The sequence below is a fragment of the Pleurodeles waltl genome, chromosome 2_2 (assembly GCF_031143425.1).
Source record: "Pleurodeles waltl isolate 20211129_DDA chromosome 2_2, aPleWal1.hap1.20221129, whole genome shotgun sequence".
Lineage (NCBI taxonomy): Eukaryota > Metazoa > Chordata > Amphibia > Caudata > Salamandridae > Pleurodeles > Pleurodeles waltl.
In genome coordinates, this window is record NC_090439.1 from 802,953,139 (window position 1) to 802,976,136 (window position 22,998).

Here is a 22,998-nt window from a genome sequence, read left to right on the forward strand (position 1 = left end):
CCGGGTCTGGCACATAACAAACAAAATAAGCAAGCCAATCTTCCTCATCATCACATGATTTCACTCTAAGAATTGCACCTATAAATCAGAAATACGGAGAACCACGACCCTGTTAGTCATAGTAACGTAAAGGCCAGTGGGCCATGGGGCCAGGAAAATCCCTCCTCCAGGTCTCAATGCGGTGTGACCTTGAAGGAGTGTGACTCAGTGTCCATGCTCGAAGGCTGGGGTGGGCAAGGTTCAATATAAATTTCTCTGTGCTCCGCCCAGTATTTCCAAATCTTGAGACATTTACAGGGCACACCTAGCCTAATATACTGGGTGCTCTAGGCCCATGCATAAATCCCTGCCCTTTGCCCATCCTTCCCAGTTCTGGGCCCCTACATTCTTACACTCATTTGCAATGTCTCGCTTGGCCATAAGCAGATCCAACCAAAGCAGCGCCTTCTGATAATCTAATACCCTCTACATCATCTGCACTATCTAGTAAGACCAGTTTTGGTCTCCTGGGGACCCTCCAGCCCAGCACTGTCCCTAAAGTCCTCAGCAACCTCCCAGAAATGTGATAGGACTGGACAACTCCAGAAAGTGTGTAGTGAGTCTCAGTCAGTAGAACTAGATCACAGTCAACTAGCTGAGCCCACCGACCCCATTTTGAATAGCCGTTCCCTTATGAAGTATGTGCGTTGCGGTATTTTGAGTTGGATGAGATGGAATTGAGTGACCACCACTGCCTCTCTGGGGGCCGCCACAGTCCTCGTCCTCAAGTTGGTCAAGATGCTGTGTCCATGCCTCCCTCATTGGCACCCTAAGGTCCGGTGGTTGGCACAAAAGTGTTTGATATAATACCAACAGCTTGTGTTTTTTAAAGTCAGTGAGCAGAATATTTGCCTCCAGGGGTGAGTAAGCTGGGATTTCAGCATCAACGGGCAAAAAGGGGGTGAGGGCATGCCGAAGCTGGAGATAATGAGAAAACTGGGAGCGGTGAATTTAGTATTTCACCTGCAGCTCTGAGAAAGCCTTAAGGGACCTGTTCATGATAAATTCACTTAGTGTTGTGATGCCAATGGCATCTCACCTGGCAAAACCACATAGCACTGATACCGAGGGAAGTATAGTCCCCCTCCACAACGCTGCCTCCAGTGTCAGTCGGTCAACCCATCCTTCGGCTTTCGCAGCCTCTTTCGACACAGCCAGTACCACTCACATGGAAGTGAGTATAGCGTGTGGTAGACTACTGTTGTATAGCAGGTGTGGGAGGCTGTCATGACCCAAGACCCAACCCTCTGCTGCGTACGCTTGATCCTCAAACCCCTCCATCCACTAGTCTTTAAGCACCAGGAGGTGTGCTTCTCAGTAGTATTGCAGCAGGTCCGGAGTAGCAATGCACCCCTGAAAGGTGGGCCTGCAGGATTTTGCGAGGGCAATGTGGGGTGGCCCTCCGTTCCACAGGAGCTCGTGTAACAGAGCATTGACCCTAGCAAACAAGGCTTCTTTACTGAGAAAGGGAAATTCTGGAGTTGATACAATAGTCCCAGCAGTGAGACCATCTTGATGATGGCTGAACGGCTAACCAGAGACAGACGAAGGGAGTTCTAGAATTTAGGCCCAGATTTACTAGAAAATGACGGAGCGCTACACTGCGCCAAATTTGGCAGCGCCGCACTCCGTCAATTTCAAAACGCAGGAATGCCCCATATTTAATATAATACGGTGCACCCCTGTGTTTTCCCCTCCTCCAGCGCTAAATTTGCTGCTGAGCACCAACGCAGCCACACTTGCACCATGGTGCAAGGGTGTCTGCATTGAGGGAGGATTGTTTTTGGGCAGGAAGACATACCTTCCTGCACAAAAACAATCTTAGATGGCAATCTGCTCTCTATGTGAGCTGCAAAAAACGAGGAGAAATGAAAGCACTTCTACTCTTTGCGACACTCTAACGCCACCCCTGGGGGAAGATTTTTGTGCTGCCTCAGGTTTGCGAAATATTGTAAATCTGAGGCAGTGTCAAAATGCAATAGAGAGGTAGAGAGATAGGTACATTTTTAGACTGAGATATAGAGAGTTAGAGTTGGAGAAGAAAATTTAGAAAGACAAGTGCGGTACATTGAGTGATTAGGTAGAGAGAAAGTTACAGTAAAAATAGGTGATTTAAAAAGAGCAAGAAAGAAGTTGAGAGGCCAGGCAGTGAGACAAAAGTAGAGAGGAGCAAAATGAGAACTGAGGTCTAGAAAGGCAGGTCAGACTAAATGGCAGAGAGACAAGTACAATGAGTGCTGAAGGGTAGAAAGAGATGAGTTTTAGAGTGAAAAGAGGTGAGGTAGATAAAACGAGATGAGCTTGTAGAGAATTTAGGTGGATGTGAGGAAGCATGTTTAGTGAGACAGAGATGGGTGAGAGAAAGGTTGAGAAAAGTGAGGTATAATGAAATAGAGAGAAACCAGTGAGAAATGGAAAGTTGAAGGTAAGGGAGAGAAAGTAGATGGAGGAGAGATAGAGGGAGGTGAATGGAAATAGAACAGTGAGGAGCAGAGAACGGGCAAGACAGAGAATGGTGCAGAAATAGACACAGAGTGATATAGAGAGGGTAGCTTGTGAAAGGTAGAGGAACTGAGGTTGAAAGAGGTGTCTGAAATATGAGATCAGCATGAGCTACAGAGGGTTAAGGTGAAGACGTTGTGTGGTGAAGTAATGAGATACACAGAAATCAGAGAGGTGAGCTAGAGAAAGAGAAATATCATGTGGTAGTCAGGGTTAATCAGCGAGAGTGGCAGATGGGGAATTTAGTTAGAGAAAAGGGTTGGAATTTATTGAGGTAGGACAAGAAGAGGTACCACAAGATAGAGTAGTAGTGAGATATTGTGGTGAGGAATAAAGACGGATGTGGCAAGGGAGTAGGAAGAGAGAAAAGAGGTATCCTATAAGGTAGAGAGTAGTGATGTAGGGATAGGTAGAGGGAGATGTAGTCAGAGGGGGAGAGAGAGCTTCAGATAAAAAGACAGAGGTGAGAGAGAGAGATGACTAGTGGGAGCTGCATTGTGGGGGCCCTTGGGCAATTACCCACCTTGTCCCTGCCTTAAAGCGGCTCTGAGAGTACTCACTACCAAGCTGCTGCTGATCTGCCTCCAGATCAGCATGGTATTCTGGCCAGGCTTTCTCCAAGATTCTCGTATACATTAGAGTATGCCTGGTTTGAGGTAATGGAACTTCCCAAGAACTTCATGGCCTTAATCTTATCACTGCATTGGAGATCCTTTCAGTGCCTGTGGCACTCTCTGGCTTTTGAACTGGAGTGGGTGCCTGACCTTATGTACAATTGAGGATAATGCTTGAGTATCCACTCTCTCGTGATGCCAACTTTTGCAGTGTTGGAGATTTTTTGCTATATTCCTGAGCTATTTTCGGAGGTCTCTGAGGTAAATGCTGTAGAGGTAGAAGGATGGCTCGGAAATGGCTTTTTGCTATATAACATTGGTATAGAAATCCAACTACAATACATAGATGTATCCAGCATATTAATACATGACAGAGGACTAAGGACACAACATGCCTACAATCACCTTTGTTGTGCCACTTATCAATGACAGGTCTCATGTCTCATGTCCAACTGGGGAAGAGTTTTCTGTTAGAAGTGGAATTCAAAGTCAAGTGTACACATGTGCAATACAATTTCCAAACACAGCTAATGAGGGTAATGCTGTTAAGCAAATGAAAATTATTTGTTTCACGATTAATAGAGAATTAATTGGAGTTTTGCATACAGTATTAGAGGAAGGATGGGTTAATTTGTATTACTATGTGCTGATTGTATTGTTTGTGGGTGTTTTGTGACACATAGGGGGTCATTCTGACCCTGGCGGCCGGTGACCGCCAGGGTCACCGACCACGGGAGCACCGCCAACAGGCTGGCGGTGCTCCCGAGGGCATTCTGACCACGGCGGTTCAGCCGCGGTCAGAAAGGGTAAACCGGCGGTCTCCCGCCGGTTTACCGCTGCCCCATTGAATCCTCCATGGCGGCGGAGCGCGCTCCGCCGCCATGGGGATTCAGACACCCCCTACCGCCATCCTGTTCATGGCGGGAAACCCGCCATGAACAGGATGGCGGTAGGGGGTGCCGCGGGGCCCCTGGGGGCCCCTGCAGTGCCCATGCCAATGGCATGGGCACTGCAGGGGCCCCCGTAAGAGGGCCCCGCAAAGTATTTCAGTGTCTGCTTTGCAGACACTGAAATACGCGACTGGTGCAACTGCACCCGTCGCACCCCTGCAACTACGCCGGCTCAGTCCTCGTTGCAGGGGCATTTCTGCTGGGCCGGCGGGCGCTCTTTCGGAGAGCGCCCGCCGGCCCAGCGGAAATGGTTAAATGGCCGCCGCGGTCTTTTGACCGCGGTGCGGTCATTTCACGGCGGTACCTTGGCGGACGGCCTCCGCCGTACGCCAAGGTTAAAATCACCCCCATAATGTGTTATGATGTTTCTGTGAGTGTGTGGAGTTGCGATTGATGTCAGGGTGGCTTGGGTGCTTTTAGAATACAGTTAAAATTGTGTATATGTACAATATAGCCTTATAGCTGTCTGTTAAGCACTATACAGGTTGTTAAATTCCCTGAACCCGAGATATAACCTGGAACCGTGGGTCAGGACCTCTGATGAGGGAAAGGGCCTTTAACAAGTTAATCTGGGGCAGAAGGGATATATGGCTGTTAGAAAATACCACCCACTGATGGTAGAATGTTCTAAAGGTTCTAAAGTAAAAAGGGAGAAACAGGTAGAAACATTGTAATGTTGAAGCAGAAGGCTTAAACCAGCAATTATTGGCCTGGAGCCACTTCATTGTATTCTGTGGCACTCCCAACATTCCAATATGCTAATTCTGATTAGATTTCTGGTTATGTGTTCCTTCCATCTATATGGTACCTACTTGTCTCAATATGGTACCTTCCTTAACTCATTACTCCTTAAATTGTCCTCTTAGAATGGATCATAAGTGGAATGTTCCATGGGTCCCATCTGCCAAGACAGCATGTGAGCTTGATTTTCTAGAGCCTGAAAGACCTTCTCCTATGTCAAATAAACAACTTCTTTCATTCCCTGCGTGGGAGCCTCTTTGTACCAAATTCATTAAGCATTTTCTAGTTATGTGCATCTGCAATGTCATCATTTTTACTCCCCTTGATTGTTAACTATTTACAGGATGCTGGCTTTCTGTATTTTTTTCATGAAGTATATTACGCTTCCATAGTGCATACTTTGAACTGAGTCGCCTCTAGGTGTTTATTACGGTCCACGATTGAGAGCTCTGGGGATTAGGCTAAGGGCAGTGGGAGTGTTGTGAGGATCGTGTCTTCCAGCGAAGAGACCTCTTTTTTATTTGAGTTTGAAGGCTTGTTATTGAACATTTAATACGTGGTAAATTGATATTCTGGCATGTGCATTTATTCTGTAAATGTTAAATAAATATGTCTGGCACACAAGATCAATCAAAAACACATTCAGTGATAATTTAGTGACTATCTTAGTAATTATTTCAGGAATATTTTAAGACTGTTTCTCTGCATTATTATATTATTTTATGTATCGGAATCATTACTCTTAGGTTTCTTCCTTTTAGTTTTAGGTTTCTAACCACATACAGGCCAGGATTCATTTTAGTTATAGTATCCTTTTCAGTTAGCCAGTCCAGCTTTTTTTAATTTTGGCCCCTAATCCATCCTAGGTAATGGAAATCGCAATCTTAGACCACTGAGGCTGCCATCTTCGACAATGGAATGCTGCCATTTTTCCTCAAGATATGCAGAATCATCAACATGTTGCCTTTGACTTACATGTCATTTGTGCCTATCTTTCAAAGAACTGTGAAAATGCCAGTTTATTCAGATATAGACAACAAACAAACCCCCATTGGGGCATCAGTCTGGGACAGGTGCATTTCTCCAGGTCTTTAACAACCATAACCCAAGTAATGTAGTCTGTATTGACATATTTGTACCTTATTAGTAGATCCACTGATGTATATGATTATGTGAATACATTCCTAAGGTGACATTGCAAATTGTTTCTTAGATAAGATATAATATATAAGGACTAACGCTTGACGACTTAGGAGGGAAACTTCACCCACGTTGCAGATGCAGATCATAGATCCAGATGAGCACTGTACCAGATTTCATCTCGACTGAACCTTCAGCAAGACTCCCCGAGGCTCTGTGAAGCAGTCATTATGCCTTCATGAACTGGTACCAGGATTGTGTTTCTTGTACATTCAACATTCTAACTCTTGGCCTTGTGCTCAAAATAGCTGACGAGTTATTACAAACAGACAACAAACCCTGTTGTCCAGGTATGGGCACCACCTCCAAAACTCAGGTGTATTATTTATTCATCTTCTAGAACTAGCATAGCGCTTGGAAATAGCACAGTGTAGGTGCAAGGGCTATTAAGTGTGATGACGATTTGTCCCTGTTTTTTAATACGACCTCTGAGAGAAAAAAGTGTGCAGGTCTAACAGGGTGAACATAATGGGAGTGATGGAGTCAGTGAATACCACTACCCCTTCCACAGGCCTCAGTAATGTATTATTCACAGTTTTATAATTTCAGAATGAAAACATTTTCAATATTAGTTATTCGCAACAAAATTGTTGTTACTCATTTATCTTAAACAGGTAAAATGTATTGCAAAGCCAATATTTCTGGCTGGTTTTAGGTGCATTTAATTTGTTGTGTTATATATCTGGATGCAATAACAGGAGACTTAATGAGGCAGCAAAATACCGTTCGATGCGCTATGGAAATCACAGAAATGTATTTTTTGTTTTTGAGCCAAACCTTAATTACATCGGTCGCGCCAATTTTCATTCCACCTAAAGCCTTTCCGCTGTTCATTATATGCTGTGTGTTTGTACTGAATATATCCAGGTAGGACATGTGTGAGATATTAGTTAGCAAATAATAAAAGTATGCAGTTTAAGTTCCTCCCACGAAGGTTTATTACAGCCACATGACCTTTTTCCTAAATGTCTTATCTTTTCCCTGCAGTCAATAAACTAATTCACATGGTGGCGGCGATGAGCATGGAAGCAAGGAGTAAACTGGCTCTCTATTGATCGTTTCATTCTCCAGGTTATCCAACAGGAAAGGAGACAGCAACAAAGCCCCTGGAGGTCAAGAATCAAGTCAGTTGACTAGTGAAGCAGACTCGTTGTGTACACGCCGCTTCTCCCAGCTTGTCCCCTGTGCTATAGGACTTCAAGTCGCTGCCTTTCCAACTTGAAGCAGGATGACCTCGTGGAAATGGGGCTATGAGGAGCACAATGGTAAGCACTGGATCTAACGTGTTCTTGAAGCAATAGTGGGGGGCCTTCATCTTAACGAATTTTACAAGAATGTCCTAAGCAAAGAAGTGTCACAGTGCATTTTATCCAAACATTATTTAGCTGTTATCATAGGTTTTTTTTTACCTAGTGCTTTATATGGAAATATAAAAGTGCAGGTACTCACTATTTAGAGTACCTGTTTGCTCCTGTGGAGTGCTGGTATCTTCCCATTAAATGTATGACAGCAGTGCTGAGAGGTGCAGATACTCTCCCTTTCCAATTAAAGAAGTGCAAGTACTCACTGCCGGGCAGTACCTGCCCATTTAAAGCACTGTTTGTACCGCAGTTAACTAGTTTCTAGGCACTCCCAGGGTACAGTGGTTGTAAATAACCATTTGGAGATTAAATAATTTTCCAGGTTTATTCAGGGGGCCTAAAATCGGTAACTAAGATACTGCAGCACGCACAACCTCAGTAGAACGGATCCCTGAAGGAAGCTTGTGGTATTTGGTTGCGTATAAGGGATACTACAATGCTGACAACAAATAGCATAGGAGAAAAGACTTTTAATACAGTATTTGAACATATTTTCTTTGCCTGTGCTTAATCTGTTTACCTATAAGCAAGGCCATTGGAATTATGCGATTGTGTGGCTGCAGCAATTTTTGCATTACTATTGATTTGCTGCATTTGCAATGTCTGCAGATTTTATTGTATCTCGCTCAAATGGTTCCAAAGTTACTAAAACTGCAGTGACATATTGCAGTGCACAGAAAGGCCCTATGCAAAGCTGGACTGGTCACCTTTTTGTTGCTTATTGCTACATTTGGCTATTAAAATGGTACTAATGAGGTACAACCAATGTCCAGGCAGCGTTACCATTTTAAAAAATGCTGAAACAATAAAGCGGTACTATGACATAATGTGCTGCATTATGCCGTTACGTTTCCTTTTCTTGCCGCATAATTGACTAAACCCTGCTGCATAATTTGACCCTTCCGGCCACATTATTCCAGTGGTTCTGCATATAAGAGTTGGACGGACACATACAGCCATGAGTGCATTGAACATTCACTTCAAGTGGCGTAACACAAATAGATGGGGCTCACCTACAGAATGTGGCATCGCCCAGATTGCACAGATATTCACTGGTCCGGGGCTCAATGAGGACCCTCTGAATGGTTGGCCCCCATTCCGACCTACCCCACAAACCCACCGACTTCCTACAAGGGCCTGCTCAGGAAAGCGGAGAGGCTTTCACAAGCATTTAACTATTTCTTAATCCATGGCACTGCATGCATATTGCCAGGCATGGACTGGCATGGCTTAGTTCAGTGAAACTGAAAGTATGCCCCGGGGGCCGCTTGTGGCCCTCTTGACCTCTACATGCACCACCCCATGCCCCAAAAAGGGCAAGCATTTATTTGCAGGTTATCAGAAGTTATAAAGTATCTAAGGTGGTGTCCTGCACACAACTTTAGGAACACCTTCATTTTTAGACAGATCTTGCAACAAATGTGTGAAAATGGAATTACAATTCTTAAAAAAGTCTATTTCATTAACATGCAGATGTATTTTACCATACCGCTGCAAAGAGGTATATTAAGTGATAGTTTTCAAACATGAATTTAGAAGCATTCATGCTTCCCCCACGCCACCCTGGCCACAATGCCAATAATGCACTAAGAGGAAAATCAGTTGTCGTCCCCCTCAGCCTAGGTTGCTAATATATATGAACAACATTATAATCAAATATTGGAGAAGGTATTGCACAGCACAAATTCTGAACTCATGTATTTTGAGGTCCTCTTATATGCCACAATAAAAAAAAGACGTAAAGTGAAAAGAATTGCATAGGATCACACAGTTTGGACAAGGGGAAAGCTGAGACTGACCCAGGTTTTCCCGTTTCACCTTGTGCAACTCAGCCACTGATGTACATGCTTTGCTTCCCCTACCACCATCTTACACAGTTCCTGACCCACTAGAATCTCCTACCGCCACCCTGCTGGCATCAGTGCGGCCCTCGGCCAACCCCAGGCCATACATAGTGGCCCCTGGACAAATGTTTAGGAGTACCCATGGCTTAGAGGGTGAGATGCCCCCTCCAAAACAAGGAACCCTGGGGCCCTACGCACATGGGGGCTGCGGGGGCCTCCATTACGCCCCTGCTAAGTTCCCATGTCTCTGGTGCTCCCCGAGTTTAATGTTTAACTTACTGTAGTTATTTCACGACCGGGCATGCTGTAATTAGTAAACTGATGATTTGTAGGTACTTTGTTAATTATCTAGCCCTTGACTTAGCCTGCAAGTTGAACTTTCCCACCATTGCCTCTTGTGCAATGTACTGCGCTGCACCTCAGCTCCAGGAGATAAGGCTTTTATCTCATCTCCCTCACTGCAGGCTGCCCCGCATAGCGTTCACGCCTCTGCTGCCTCTGACCAATGACATGCTAAAGCACATCCACACAGGGCCTACAATGTCGGACAACCTGCTCAAGTAAACAATGATTAACCCAGGAAGCAATTCTTCTTTCGGCTTCTTTCTTCGAAGTTATAGTGTCTCTATGATGAGAAGTCGAACTAGAAATGTCATTTTTTATGGCTATACCGCAATGACAGTGTAAAAAAAAAACCTTCATGTCCAAGGCTGCTGCCTCTGGATCAATCACAATGTGTACATAAAACGATCAGTACACATTCCGCGCTTTTTAAAGTAGATATGGAACTGCAAGTAATGCTGCATTCTAAGACGTGAAACCCAAAAGTGATTTGTCAGTTTTCAAGTGAGGAAGTGAAAAACGACTGAGCTGGTTGATGCTTGTATTCAGGGTCAGTTACTGATTATGTGCAGGCAGTTCTGTCACACACGCTTCATTCATTTCAACAAACTGTGGGAGTCAGTCGAGAAGGATCTCAATACATTTTGGACTTCCTCTATTTTATGTTGTTGGTAAATTAAGGAAGTGCTTAGTGCAATTTTACCAATGTATTATAAAACAAGGTTATACCTTACTGCTTACTTTGGGCATTTCATCCAATGCTGCTCTGTTAGACCTAAGAGCCTTAGGGTGGTCACCTTGAACTTTTTGCCTGCCTCCCTTTATTTTTTGGATACTACTTTTGTGGGTTTTAGGACTCTGCACACTTTACCACTGCTAACCAGTGCTGAAGTGCATATGCTCTCTCCCTTTAAACATGATGATATTGGATCTTACCCAATTGGATTATTTAATTTACTTATAAGTCCATAGTAAAATGCACTATATGTGCCCAGGGCCTGCAGCACTGATTGTGCCACCCACTTAAGTAGCCCCTTAACCATGTCTCAGGCCTGCCATTCCAAGCCCGTGTGTTTGCAGTTTCACTGCCAGTTCAACATAGCATTTAAAAGTACTTGCCAAGCCTAAAACTCACCTTTTTCTACATATAGGTCACCCCTAAGGTAATCTCTAGGTAATCCATAAGGAGGGGTGCTGTGTAGTCAAAGGCAGGACATGTACCTTTGTAGTTTAAATGTCTTGGTAGTGTAAAACTCCTAAATACGTTTTTGTACTGCTGTGAGACCTGCTCCTTTCACAGACAGGCTAACATTAGGGCTACCCTCATATACTGTTTGAGTGGTAGCTGCTGTTCTGAATGGAGTAGGAAGGTCATATTTAGTATGACCAGAATGGTAATACAAAATCCTGCTGACTGGTTAAATTGGATTTAATAGTACTATTTTAGAAATGACACTTTTAGAAAGTGAGCATTTCTCTGCACTTAATTCCTTCTGTGCCTTACAATCCAAGTCTGGCTAGGTTCAATTGATAGCTTCCTTGTGCATTCACTCAGACAAACCCCAAACACAGGATGTTCAGCCTCACTTGCATACATCTGCATTTTGAATGGGTCTTCCTTGCCTCCTATTCCCTGAAGTCTCAGGACCAAAAAGACTTCATTTCTGCAGGAAGAACTCCCTGTGCAGCGGAAATTGACGCACAGCCGGCAGCGTAGTGACTGGAAATTCTACGCACGGCCCACTGGATCGACGCACAGGATCCAAGACCGAGCTCCAGAAATCAACGCAAAGCCTTCCCTGCGTGGAAAATAAATGACGCATCACCGTGTGCGCCCCGAAAAATCATCACACACCTCCCTGTTTTCCACGCATCTCCTCCTCTGCAGTTCTTTGTGGAGATTTTGAAAGCAAACCAGGTACTTTGTGCTTGCAAGAGATATTTTTGCTTTTGAGAGACTAAAGACACTTTATATCATTTTTTAGAGCGATATCTCAAAATATACTTATTGCATTTTAATCGTTTTGACCTGCATGTAAGGCAATGCCTCCTTGACATGGTTACCCCCTGACTTTTTGCCTTTGCTGATGCCAAGTTATGATTTGAAAGTGTGCTGAGGCCTCCTAACCTGGTCCCAGCACCAGTGTTCTTTCCCTAAAACTGTACCTTTGTCTCCACAATTGGCACACCCTGGCAACCAGGTAAGTCCCTTGTAACTGGTACCCCTAGTACCAAGGGCCCTGATGCCAGGGAAGGTCTCTAAGGGCTGCAGCATGTCTTATGCCCCTCACTCAGCACAGACACACTGCTTGGGGAGAAAATGACTAAGTCGACATGGCACTCCCCTTAGGGTGTCATGCCAACCTTACACTGCCTATGGCATAGATAAGTCACCCCTCTAGCAAGCCCCTCTAGCAGGCCTTACAGCCCTAAGGCCCTAAGGCAGGGTGCACTATACCATAGGTGAGGGCATAGGTGCATGAGCACTATGCCCCTACAGTGTCTAAGCAAAACCTTAGACATTGTAAGTGCAGGGTAGCCATAAGAGTATATGGTCTTGGAGTCTGTCATACACGAACTCCACAGCACCATTATGGCTACACTGAAAACTGGGAAGTTTGGTATCAAACTTCTCAGCACAATAAATGCACACTGATGCCAGTGTACATTTTATTGTTAAATACACCCAGAGGGCATCTTAGAGATGCCCCATGAAAACATACCCGACTTCCAGTGTGGGCTGACTAGTTTTGCCAGCCTGCCACACACCAGACATGTTGCGGACCACATGGGAAAAGTGCCTTTGTCACTCTGTGGCTAGTAACTAAGCCTGTACTGGGTGGAGGTGCTTCTCACCTCCCCCTGCAGGAACTGTAACACCTGGCGGTGAGCCTCAAAGGCTCACCCCCTTTGTTACAGTGCCACAGGGCATCCCAGCTAGTGGAGATGCCGCCCCCTCCGGCCACGGCCCCACTTTTGGTGGCAAGGCCGGAGGAGATAATGAGAAAAACAAGGAGGAGTCACTGGCCAGTCAGGACAACCCCTAAGGTGTCCTGAGCTGAGGTGACTCTGACTTTTAGAAATCCTCCATCTTGCAGGTGGAGGATTCCCCCAATAGGATTAGGGATGTGCCCTGCTCTCCTCAGGAAGGAGGCACAAAGAGGGTGTAGCCACCCTCAGGGTTAGTAGCCATTGGCTACTAACCTCTCAGACCTAAACACCCCCCTAAATTGAGTATTTAGGGGCCCCTAGAACCGAGGAAGAGAGATTCCTGCAACCTAAGACGAAGAAGGACTGCTGACCTGAAGCCCTGCAGAGAAGACGGAGACACCAACTGCTTTGGCCCCAGCCCTACCGGCCTGTCTCCCCACTTCAAGAAAAACTGCAACAGCGACGCGTTCCCCAGGGTCCAGCGACCTCTGAAGCCTCAGAGGACTACCCTGCATCTAAAAGGACCAAGAACTCCCGAGGACAGCGGCCCTGTTCCAAAGAAACCAAAACTTGCAACAAAGAAACAACTTTTAAAGACCACACGTTTCCCGCCGGAAGCGTGAGACTTTCCACTCTGCACCCGACGCCCCCGACTCGACCTGTGGAAAACCAACACTACAGGGAGGACTCCCCGGCGACTGCGAGCCCGTGAGTAGCCAGAGTTGACCCCCCTGAGCCCCCACAGCGACGCCTGCAGAGGGAATCCAGAGACTCCCCTGACCGCGACTGCCTGCTTCAAAGAACCCGACGCCTGGGAAACACACTGCACCCGCAGCCCCCAGGACCTGAAGGATCCGACCTCCAGTGCAGGAGCGACCCCCAGGTAGCCCTCTCCCTAGCCCAGGTGGTGGCTACCCCGAGGAGCCCCCCCCCCTTGCCTGCCTGCATCGCTGAAGAGACCCCTGGGTCTCCCATTGAAACCTATCGCAAACCAGACGCCTGTTTGCACTCTGCACCCGGCTGCCCCTGTGCCGCTGAGGGTGTACTTTTTGTGCTGACTTGTGTCCCCCCCGGTGCCCTACAAAACCCCCCCTGGTCCGCCCTCCGAAGTCGGGGGTACGTACCTGCTGGCAGACTAGAACCGGGGGCACCTCCTTCTCCATTGAAGCTTATGCGTTTTGGGCACCACTTTGACCTCTGCACCTGACCGTCCCTGAGCTGCTGGTGTGGTAACTTTGGGGTTGCTCTGAACCCCCAATGGTGGGCTTCCTTGGACCCGACTTTGAACCATGTAGGTGTTTTAATTACCTGCAAAACTAACCAAAACTTTCCTCCCCCAGGAACTGTTGAAAATTGCACTGTGTCTAGTTTTAAAGTAGCTTATTGCCATTTTTGCTAAAACTGTATATGATATTGTGATGATTCAAAGTTCCTACAATACCTGAGTGAAATACCCTTCATTTTAAGTATTACTTGTAAATCTTGAACCTGTGGTTCTTAAAATGAACCAAGAAAATATATTTTTCTAAATAAAAACCTATTGGCCTGGAATTGTCTTTTGAGTGTGTGTTCCTCATATATTGCCTGTGTGTGTACAACAAATGCTTAACACTACCCTCTGATAAGCCTACTGCTCGACCACACTACCACAAAATAGAGCATCAGAATTATTTCTTTTTGCCACTATCTTACCTCTAAGGGGAAGCCTTGGACTCTGTGCATGCTATTTCTTACTTTGAAATCGTACATACAGAGCCAACTTCCTACACTGCATTTATCCAGATAAATATTATATATTTTTCTAAACACTGTGAGGTGTATTTTTGTGGTGTTCTACTGTGTCATTGCTTGATTTATTGCACTAATACTTCACACATTGCCTTCTAAGTTGAGCCTGACTGCTCAGTGCCAAGCCACCAGAGGATGGGCACAGGATAATTTGGATTGTGTGTGACTTACCCTGACTAGAGTGAGGGTCCTTGCTTGGACAGGGGGTAGCCTGACCGCCAACCAAAGACCCCATTTCTAACATGCTCCATTTAAAGCCAAAAGCATCAGTGCTAAAGTTCTTGAAACACGCTGCAGCAGCAGTATACCAATTTCCAAGGTTTTGTGCAGAGTTGGTCCTGCTCTTGAGCTATTTAAGATGAGAGAGAGTGGTCAGTCCAAAACTGTGGCGGAAACCGTCTTAGTTTACCACTTGCACCGCTCACTTTACGTGAGGCGTAAAATACTGTGGGTACTGCACAGGTTTAAGATATGCTAAATTAGCATTGTCAGTGGGATTGTTGTGTTTTTATTTTTTAATTTGGAGTTTTACACAGAGTACAATATCAATCAGGTGTAGGAACGCCCTACATAGAAACACAAGAAAAGGAATTATATTACATTAAAGTAAGAAAAAAGTGAGAAACAAGGGCCGTGACCTGCAGAGAAGATAATGGTCCGAAGGTGTGATGGCTTGGAGCATGAAGGACATGTCCCCCTGGTAGATAGGAGGTCGAGTAGGTGATTCTGGCCCAGAAGGAAAAATACAATGGCTTCTGAGAAGAGGTGAGAGGAGATCTGTGAGGTCTTGCAGAAGGGGGCAGAGACACACAAGTTCTATTCAGGCAAAGGCTCAGACTCTAAGGGGTGCCTCATTGTGAATTGGGGCTGTTGGCCATAAGGGCAATGTACCACTGGGGTAAAGACTGCAGAGGTGAAAGTAACAATGTTTGCAGTTGATCCTTAGTGATGCACACAGCTATAGACAAAATCGCAACTCAGACCTATGCCTAATCTCCCATTGGAGAAATAACAGAGAGGGGAGATTAGAAAGTTCTTTATTATAAGTCAGACAGCCCCAGACCAACAAAACAGCTCACTAGCCTATACAAACATAACTGGAAAGCTTTCCATGGCAAAAACCCCAAAGAGAAGAGATGATTGCCACAAATTGTTAAAGCCTGGAAGCGCACCACCAGATGACGGTGATATGCGATGGCTTATGGAATAGAGATGAAAATGTAGCAGTATAGGCAGCCGTGCTCGATGAAAGTCTATCCACCATAAAAGAATCTGGGGAAGCTTTACAGCAGAAAGTCGATGCTTTTACTATGAATTTTAACCTTGGATTGAATCTACTGAAAGTAAATTTAAAAAAAGAGTCATGGACACTGAAATTAAAACCTGCAGATCTACAGCCACTAGTCCAAAACATCCCAAATCAGATATGTTATCTACAAAACAGAATGAGGAGCCTCAAACACAGAGCTGAAGATGCAGAGGGGCAATCCTGCCACAACAACATATGACTGTGGGAATGTTTGAAAAACTGAAAGTTAGGACGTGTTAACCTTACTTAAAATTTGGCTTATGGAGGAGAAAGCTCTATCAGTCTTATCTCAGTTTTCTTTTCTATTGAGAGGGCCTGGCCAACTCCTTCAGCACCACCTTGGCCAATAGTGGAGCAATATATTGAATTAGAAAGACAGAAATGTGCTTTTGAAAAACTTCAATGAAGGCTAAACTGGTGCTAATGAACAGGTTCAATGTGTTCCTATTCCCTGACTAGACAGCAGCGTTCCAGGCTAAATGACACAGAAAGCTCAGGCAATTGAGACAAATATAAATGCTACCCTAAATGTCATCACAAATAAAATATTCCTTTTTCCGAACCTGAAGAAGCTTGGGGGTGGAGCTCAAACTGGGCAGCAGACAAAGGCAAATTAGTAGAATGTTTCCTGTCCAACGAAAGAAAGAAGAAGAAGAATGTGAAATGTCAGCCAGTAAGCATCCGTCTCCAAACCCTCCTTGGAACAAATAGCAGCAGCCAAAGCACAGTTACTCAAGACAGTGAGCACATTTGAAGCCAAAAGTAGCACATGACTAACTCTGACCACGATCAGAAGAATCAAGATCGAAAGATGGCAGTAGACCACGACAAATAATGCACCAGTAGTAACACAACTTCTGAAGAGATCATTGCCTGACCAACATATACCACATCATAAACTAATAGTCAGGAGTGCTTTTGTTGAGTATTGAGTAGGTTTCAGATTCAGCCACTAGAAAAGTATCTGATGGAAACCACTTGTAACATTGATTGGGTTTACACATGATTGATGGGCATGTACTTGGTGACGGGAAGAAAATATTAACTGTAAATGTCACTGCGATCATCAACAATGTCGGGCTAAGCAGGAGATAATTCCAACACATGTTCATCCCCTCATCTCTTCCCACTGAGCGGACTCGGATATATTTTTCATCTTCTAGTTTTGAATATGTTATCTAGCACAGGCGTAGAGGTTTGAATACTAGACCCTTGGTGGGAAATACTTGGGAATAGTTATCTATTAGTCGCAGAACTGTTAACAAACAGGAAGACAATTGGGACTCCAGCAGGATTGAAGGGAAAGGTGGGGCACAATTACTATATAGGTAGATAGGCAGCAAGACGAATACATTTGAAAAAAAAGTCTTATTATGCCACCTCTCCTGTCACACCCTAAACAGAAATGGTCAATCTTAGATAAAGGTTACTAACATGGAATGTTAGATGTTGATTTATATAATCTATCAAATAGGTATAACATTCGTATATACATTCACAGGAGATGAAAAGACTTTGTGTTCCTACAAGAAACAAAACTAATTAAAGAGGAAGAGAAACTAAAAACAACGCTCAAGAGTAGAACTACACTTCTCATTCCACTTATGCAAGGGAAACATACCTGGATTAACCACCAAACACTATTTGAAATAATAAAGCATATAAATGACTTAGCTGGTAGGTGTACAATACTTGAATACAGGTAGTGTACAATACTTGAATGCGGGTATGGCAGGGTCTTACGAGGTTGTTATCTATGTCTGCCCCCAACACTTCCCAGTCTGACTTTTGGATAAAGTTTCCTAACACGAGTCAGGTTGGGCTGAGCTTTTAGATATATAGCAAGCTTGTTCCACATTTGTGTGGACAGTATAAAGCTCTTCCCATTCCAAAGAGCCTTTATGAACTTTGGAACCCTTGTATTCTTAGAGAAGGTGGATCGCAATGTTCTATTGGGAACATACCAGCAGAGCCTTGACTTCAGGTAGTCCAGTCCTGGGTCTTTTACAGTTTTAAGAGCCATGCAGAGGGCCTTAACAGTGACTTAATTTATTTTACTGGCAACCAATGAAAATCGGCTTTTGCCTGGGAAATGGACTGAATATTTAGAATGTTTAACAGAAGCCAGGCAACAACATTTTGTAAAATCTGAAGTTTATTCAGCAAAGCAACAAACAGAGCATTTCAGTAGTAAATTCTAGATGGTAAGAGGGTGACAACTACAGTTTTCTGTAGCTCATAGGGACTAAAAGGAAAACAATCTTCAAATTTTTAGAGAAATAAAAGCATGTCGAAGTGACTTGATTGATATGGTCTGCAAAGGAAAGCTTGTCATCAAAGTATACTCCCAGATTTTTTACTTTCCTGGCTAGGCAAGGAAGTGATCCAAGATCTTAAGGACACCACATGGAGGACTAAAATGAGGTGTCATTCCCAAACAAAAAAAAATCAGTTTTCTCAGAATTACCTTTTAGGCAGTTTACTTTCATCCATTTACCCACCTCCAGCAAAAAGTTTCAAAATCATTTGACTACCTCGTGTAGGTCAGTGGAAATGGAGACCACTATCTGGGTGTCATCAGCATAGGACACCATGGAGAACCCAAATGGGCAAATCAGTTCTGCCATAGGAGTGACATACACATTGAATAATGTGGGGCTTAACGATGAGCCCAGTGGTACTCCACAGGGAAGAGTGAATACATAAGGGGGGTGTTTGGCAATGGAGAAAACTGTGCTCAAAGACCCAATTAGCAAACGTACAATTGCACAAATATCGACTAAGGGAAACACCCTCCTCCTTAGACCTGAAAATGCAATAATTATCAGACAATACAACATCAGAGGCACACATTCAAGTAAAGGTTAAATCATATTATTAATTGTAGGTTTCTAGTACATATAAATATCTTAGGCATATTAAAATGAACCCCAAAGTCCAAATCGCAATGTCATGAAGAGGATCCAATCACAAATGAACAAATAAATAGCTTCTCAGTCCTTCTGTATGGTTCAATCAGTTTGAAGTTTAATCCAGTTCAAGCACAATTCTAGTTGTTCTGTATATGCAGATGATGGATTCCAATTGAACCTCAGCCAACACGTGTTTCGTCTTAGGGAATAGCCCAAATGACTTCCTCAGGGCTGGAATTTCATCAAACAAAAGAACCTTGTTGTAAATAAAGGAAAGGAAATTGAAACTACAGTAAACACATGCCCTTCACCAAAATGTCTTGGGTGTGGAGACCAGTTGTTGTAAATCACAGCATAGTACATGATTTAAAGATTAAGGACAATTACTTGCTAGCATTCTTGTGATCCTTAATATCTCCAACATAGTGGCATGCTATATATTGTATTAAGTTGTCATGCAACCTAAAATCTAATGCCCACAATGTATAGTACACAAAAGTTACCAAGTGAGTAGTGTAACAAACAATGCACACACATGTGCAACAGAACCCAGTGAATAGTACATAAGAGAATACTCTCAAAACTCCGGCCTGATACAACATCAGTTTTTAGATCAAATTGAAGTATTTGATTGCCCCTTTATTCGAGCTCCATAATAATCTAAGACACCTTATTGGCTGTCAATATAAAGCAGGAATTTTAATTCATTCCGCTACCCAATGCAGTATTAGTTAAATCAATTCCTTGAAAACGACAAAGAGATCCCGCGTGGCGAATTGGCGTTCACCGTCGTCACAACGCCATAAGAGTTATTAGCAAGCCAAAGTGTAATGTAAATATAAAAAGGATCGTATATATACTTAAACTGAGTTAAACAGAAAAAAGGTTTAGCGTTTAACCGTAAACCTATGGCTCATAAACAAGTACGAAACAGCTCGCCTGATAACTGTTAACAAGATGCAGAGAAGAATGACGTGATGCCGCAAATATCAGCTGCGAGTACGCTGAAATTTTCGTACAAACTTCCGCTTATAAAGCCGTGGAGGTAAAGGAAGGACTTAAGCCAAAACCCTCCCTTATCTGCCATCTTGAAAGTACAGCCCCTCAAACGTCCACAATTTGAAGCCTCTCAATATACGTTCCTCACCAAAAAACATAATTAATACCTCAACTACAATAAAATTGGATCATATTTACCTAATCAGAAAATAAAGGGGTACAAAAATTTGTATTATCGCGATGTCTGATCATGAGTACACCGATTACTGTGGGAAACAGGAAAACGGTGTTGGCATAAACAGGAATAACTAGACCGTCACTGAGAACTAAATAAGACTTTGATTCTGTCCCCAAGTATCCGACATCTTAGGATTGCATATATCAATGAATAATATGATTCAACCTTTACTTGAGCGTGTGCCTCTGATGTTGTTCCACAGGGAAGAGAACAAGACTTAGATACAAAATCTCCAAGAAAGAACTTTAGTTCACAATCCACTAGGAAGGAGCTTAAAGGAGTCAGGGCAGAATCTCTGGCTCTCAAGCTTTCTAAACGAACAAGCATTATCCTATGATTGATGATGTGTCCAAAGCTGTGACAAGGCCAAAAGGTTGAGAGCCGCTTTACCGTTGTTGTCAGTGATCTCTCTTATTTCCTCTCTGGCTACAATCAAGGCAGATTCAGTATTATGGCTACATTTAAAACCGAACTGGGATGGATCGAGCAGTTAGTTACAAACAAGAAAAGATGCAAGTTCGATACTCATGGCCTTTTCTAGTATTTTAGCTGGGAAGGGAAGTCGAAATAGAATAATAGCTGCTAACTTCGAGAGGATTTAGTAAAGGTTTCTTTACTAATGGAAAGATTAATGCCTTTTTCCAAACCTTTGGTAAATACCCTGATTTAAGAACTCTATTTAGAAGTGTGGAAAGATGCATGGCTATAGTTCTCAGTACCAGATGCAAGATTTTGGGAGGGCAAGGATCCATAGGAGCACCAGATTTGGAGGATTCATTAAGCGTGGTTAGCAACTCTACTGACAGTGGGATGAAAGCTGTGAAAAGATCTAATGGTGAGGGAGAGCCTTCAGATGAGGGCCCTCCTCGGTTTACTTGCATACTTGAGATAAATTTTAATTCCACTAGCAGAACTGGAGAAATTGGAAGACTCAGCGTTATTCTTGTAACACACAGTTCCCACCAAATTCCACCATGCAGAATTTTTTCCGTGTTCAAGCATTGTGATGACATCGAGAACAGAGTGAGGCTCGAGAATGTGAACAGGTGAACAAAAGCGAGATTTGGCGTCTCCTAGCCCAGTTTCCTCTTGCTAGCATGGCTTCCTGCAAGAGTTTCGATTGCAGGCGGTTGTGAGTGATCGCTGCCTGGAGCGCTGCTTTCCGGTTAGATTTTCTACTTGAGCAGCAGTAAAATCAACTCAAATGTCTGATTGCTGTTATGCTCAATGTGGTGCTGTTTGTGCAGATTTTTCAGAGCGGACCGTGCTACCAGCGCTTAAATCAGAGTAAAATGTGCATTTTCCCCTAAGAATGTCCATAAGGTATATGCTCTAAATGACTCCCATTAAAACCGGGGACCTCAGTAGATATTTTTAAAAAATGTTTTGCTTATTTTATTTGATATTGTTTTATTGTTGATGATTTTGATAGTGACTTTCCAATGGTTATTGTGAATTAGAGAAGCTAATAGGAACAATAGTACTTTTAAGTTGGCAAGGTATACTAAGAGTGTGTACTTCCAAGATGGCCATCAGTGTAAACAGATTAGTCCTCTTTCTGACAGATCATTTAAAGCGATCCAGTATGGCAAAGTTTCAGAACGCCACTGCAGTATGGGAACTACGGAGTAGTGGAGTGCTCTCCCACTTAGTAAGGTTTTTGTTTTTGTTTTCAGTTTTTTGTCCTTGTTTGTTTGTTACTATTTTTATCTGGTGTGAGCGGTAAGACTTACTCACTAGTTATAATGCATATTTTTCTGGTTAACCTAGTTTGGTCCACTGCTCGTATGTGATAGGTTTAGGGTATGCTTATCTGTATAGACTTGGGGGCATATTTACACGGAATTGGTGTAGGGCAGCAAGCCTTTCTGCTGTGCTGCACTACACCAATTCGAAAGGGCAGAAATGCATTGTATTTGCAAGGTATGTCCATGTCAGTCTTTTCCCCCTGTGCTGGTACACAAATTGCTGCTTTGCGCGAAACCCAGGCACCCTTGCACAATGGTCACAATAGTACAAGGGTGCCTGTGTTGTTGGCAGGATTGCTTTTGTGCAGGAAGGGGCACCTTCTTGTGCAAAAACAATCCTGGGAGCCATTTTCCTCTTTATATTTGTGTTGCAGAATGCAACACACAGAGATAGAGGAAATAACAAGGAAAAAATATATATATTTCTCCCTGTTGCGCCTGAGGCATACAGTTGTGACTCATTCCCAGGTTTGCAGATTCTTGTAAATCTGAGAATGTGCCAACAACCATGGGTGGTGCTTGGGAACACCCACTACAACACCCATGGTATGCCTCCCTGATGCAGTGTAAGACATCTCAGCGACTTGTGCTGAGTTGCCTTACACCATATCTACAAGGCCATTAAAAGTAACTCAAAGTGTTTTTGCGTGTACTTGTAGTTATTGGCCTGTACTATGCGCCGTCGGTGCATCACAAAATGACACACAGGGCTTGGAAATATGCCCCTTGATGCCTACAGTTCAAAGTAAGGTTATGTTTACTTTTATCAAGACTGGTTACAATTGTTATTCATGTAAATTACTTTTGGTGTTTAACTTGTTACCATGTATGATAACCATTATTCACAGCACTTTGGTTTATGTAATATTCTCCTTTACTGTGTAAAATTCAGACTTAAGCATTTTGTTTCACTACTATTTTGTAGGATAGCCTTGAGGGCACATTTATCACTTGAGTGGAGATTTATGACTATTATTTCCCTTTTATTTGTGTTCAATACACTCAACAATTTATAGCTTGTTTGGCCACCTCTATTGTGTGAAATGAGCCTGGAATCTGGTCATAGTTTGACTTTGTGTTAAGTGGCCTTTGGTTACCTGTGATATGATGTGTTTATCAGTTCACTGAAGATTAGATATTTTATTTTCTCTTTCCTTTCATGTCTAACATACTGTTTGGCTACTTCATATAAGTGTCCTTTTCGGATTTGCTTTCCATTTTCTTCACATTGCATGTATAAGGTGAGCCCTGAATGGGGTGTTGGCTTTACTTGGTGTTAAGTAGCTGTTGATTACTTGCCCTGTGAACATTTTATGTTTATGTATGTTGATTACATACATAGAAATTATTTACTTTAAATGTAAATTTGTTATTAATTTGCAGAGCATACCCAACCAATTTGGGTTTAAAATCAGATGTTGGTAATCTGAATATTTATCTGTTACCAGGTGAGCTCTGAATTGGACTTAGCATCACTTCA

General features: G+C 43.4%; 2 protein-coding genes across 2 annotated transcripts in view; one reads left to right on the forward strand and one right to left on the reverse strand.

Moving 5' to 3' along the window:
- RBIS (ribosomal biogenesis factor) overlaps nt 1-22,998 on the reverse strand; it is a 548,657-nt gene that overhangs the window by 276,828 nt on the left and 248,831 nt on the right. The gene's annotated exons all lie outside the window — the stretch shown is intronic.
- Nucleotides 7,064-22,998, forward strand: part of LOC138282635 (carbonic anhydrase 13-like) — a 510,143-nt gene continuing 494,208 nt past the window's right edge. The window contains exon 1 of the mRNA XM_069220428.1: nt 7,064-7,311. Within this exon, the coding sequence (XP_069076529.1) occupies nt 7,275-7,311 (37 nt within the window). The 5' untranslated portion in view covers nt 7,064-7,274. The remainder of the gene's footprint in view (nt 7,312-22,998) is intronic.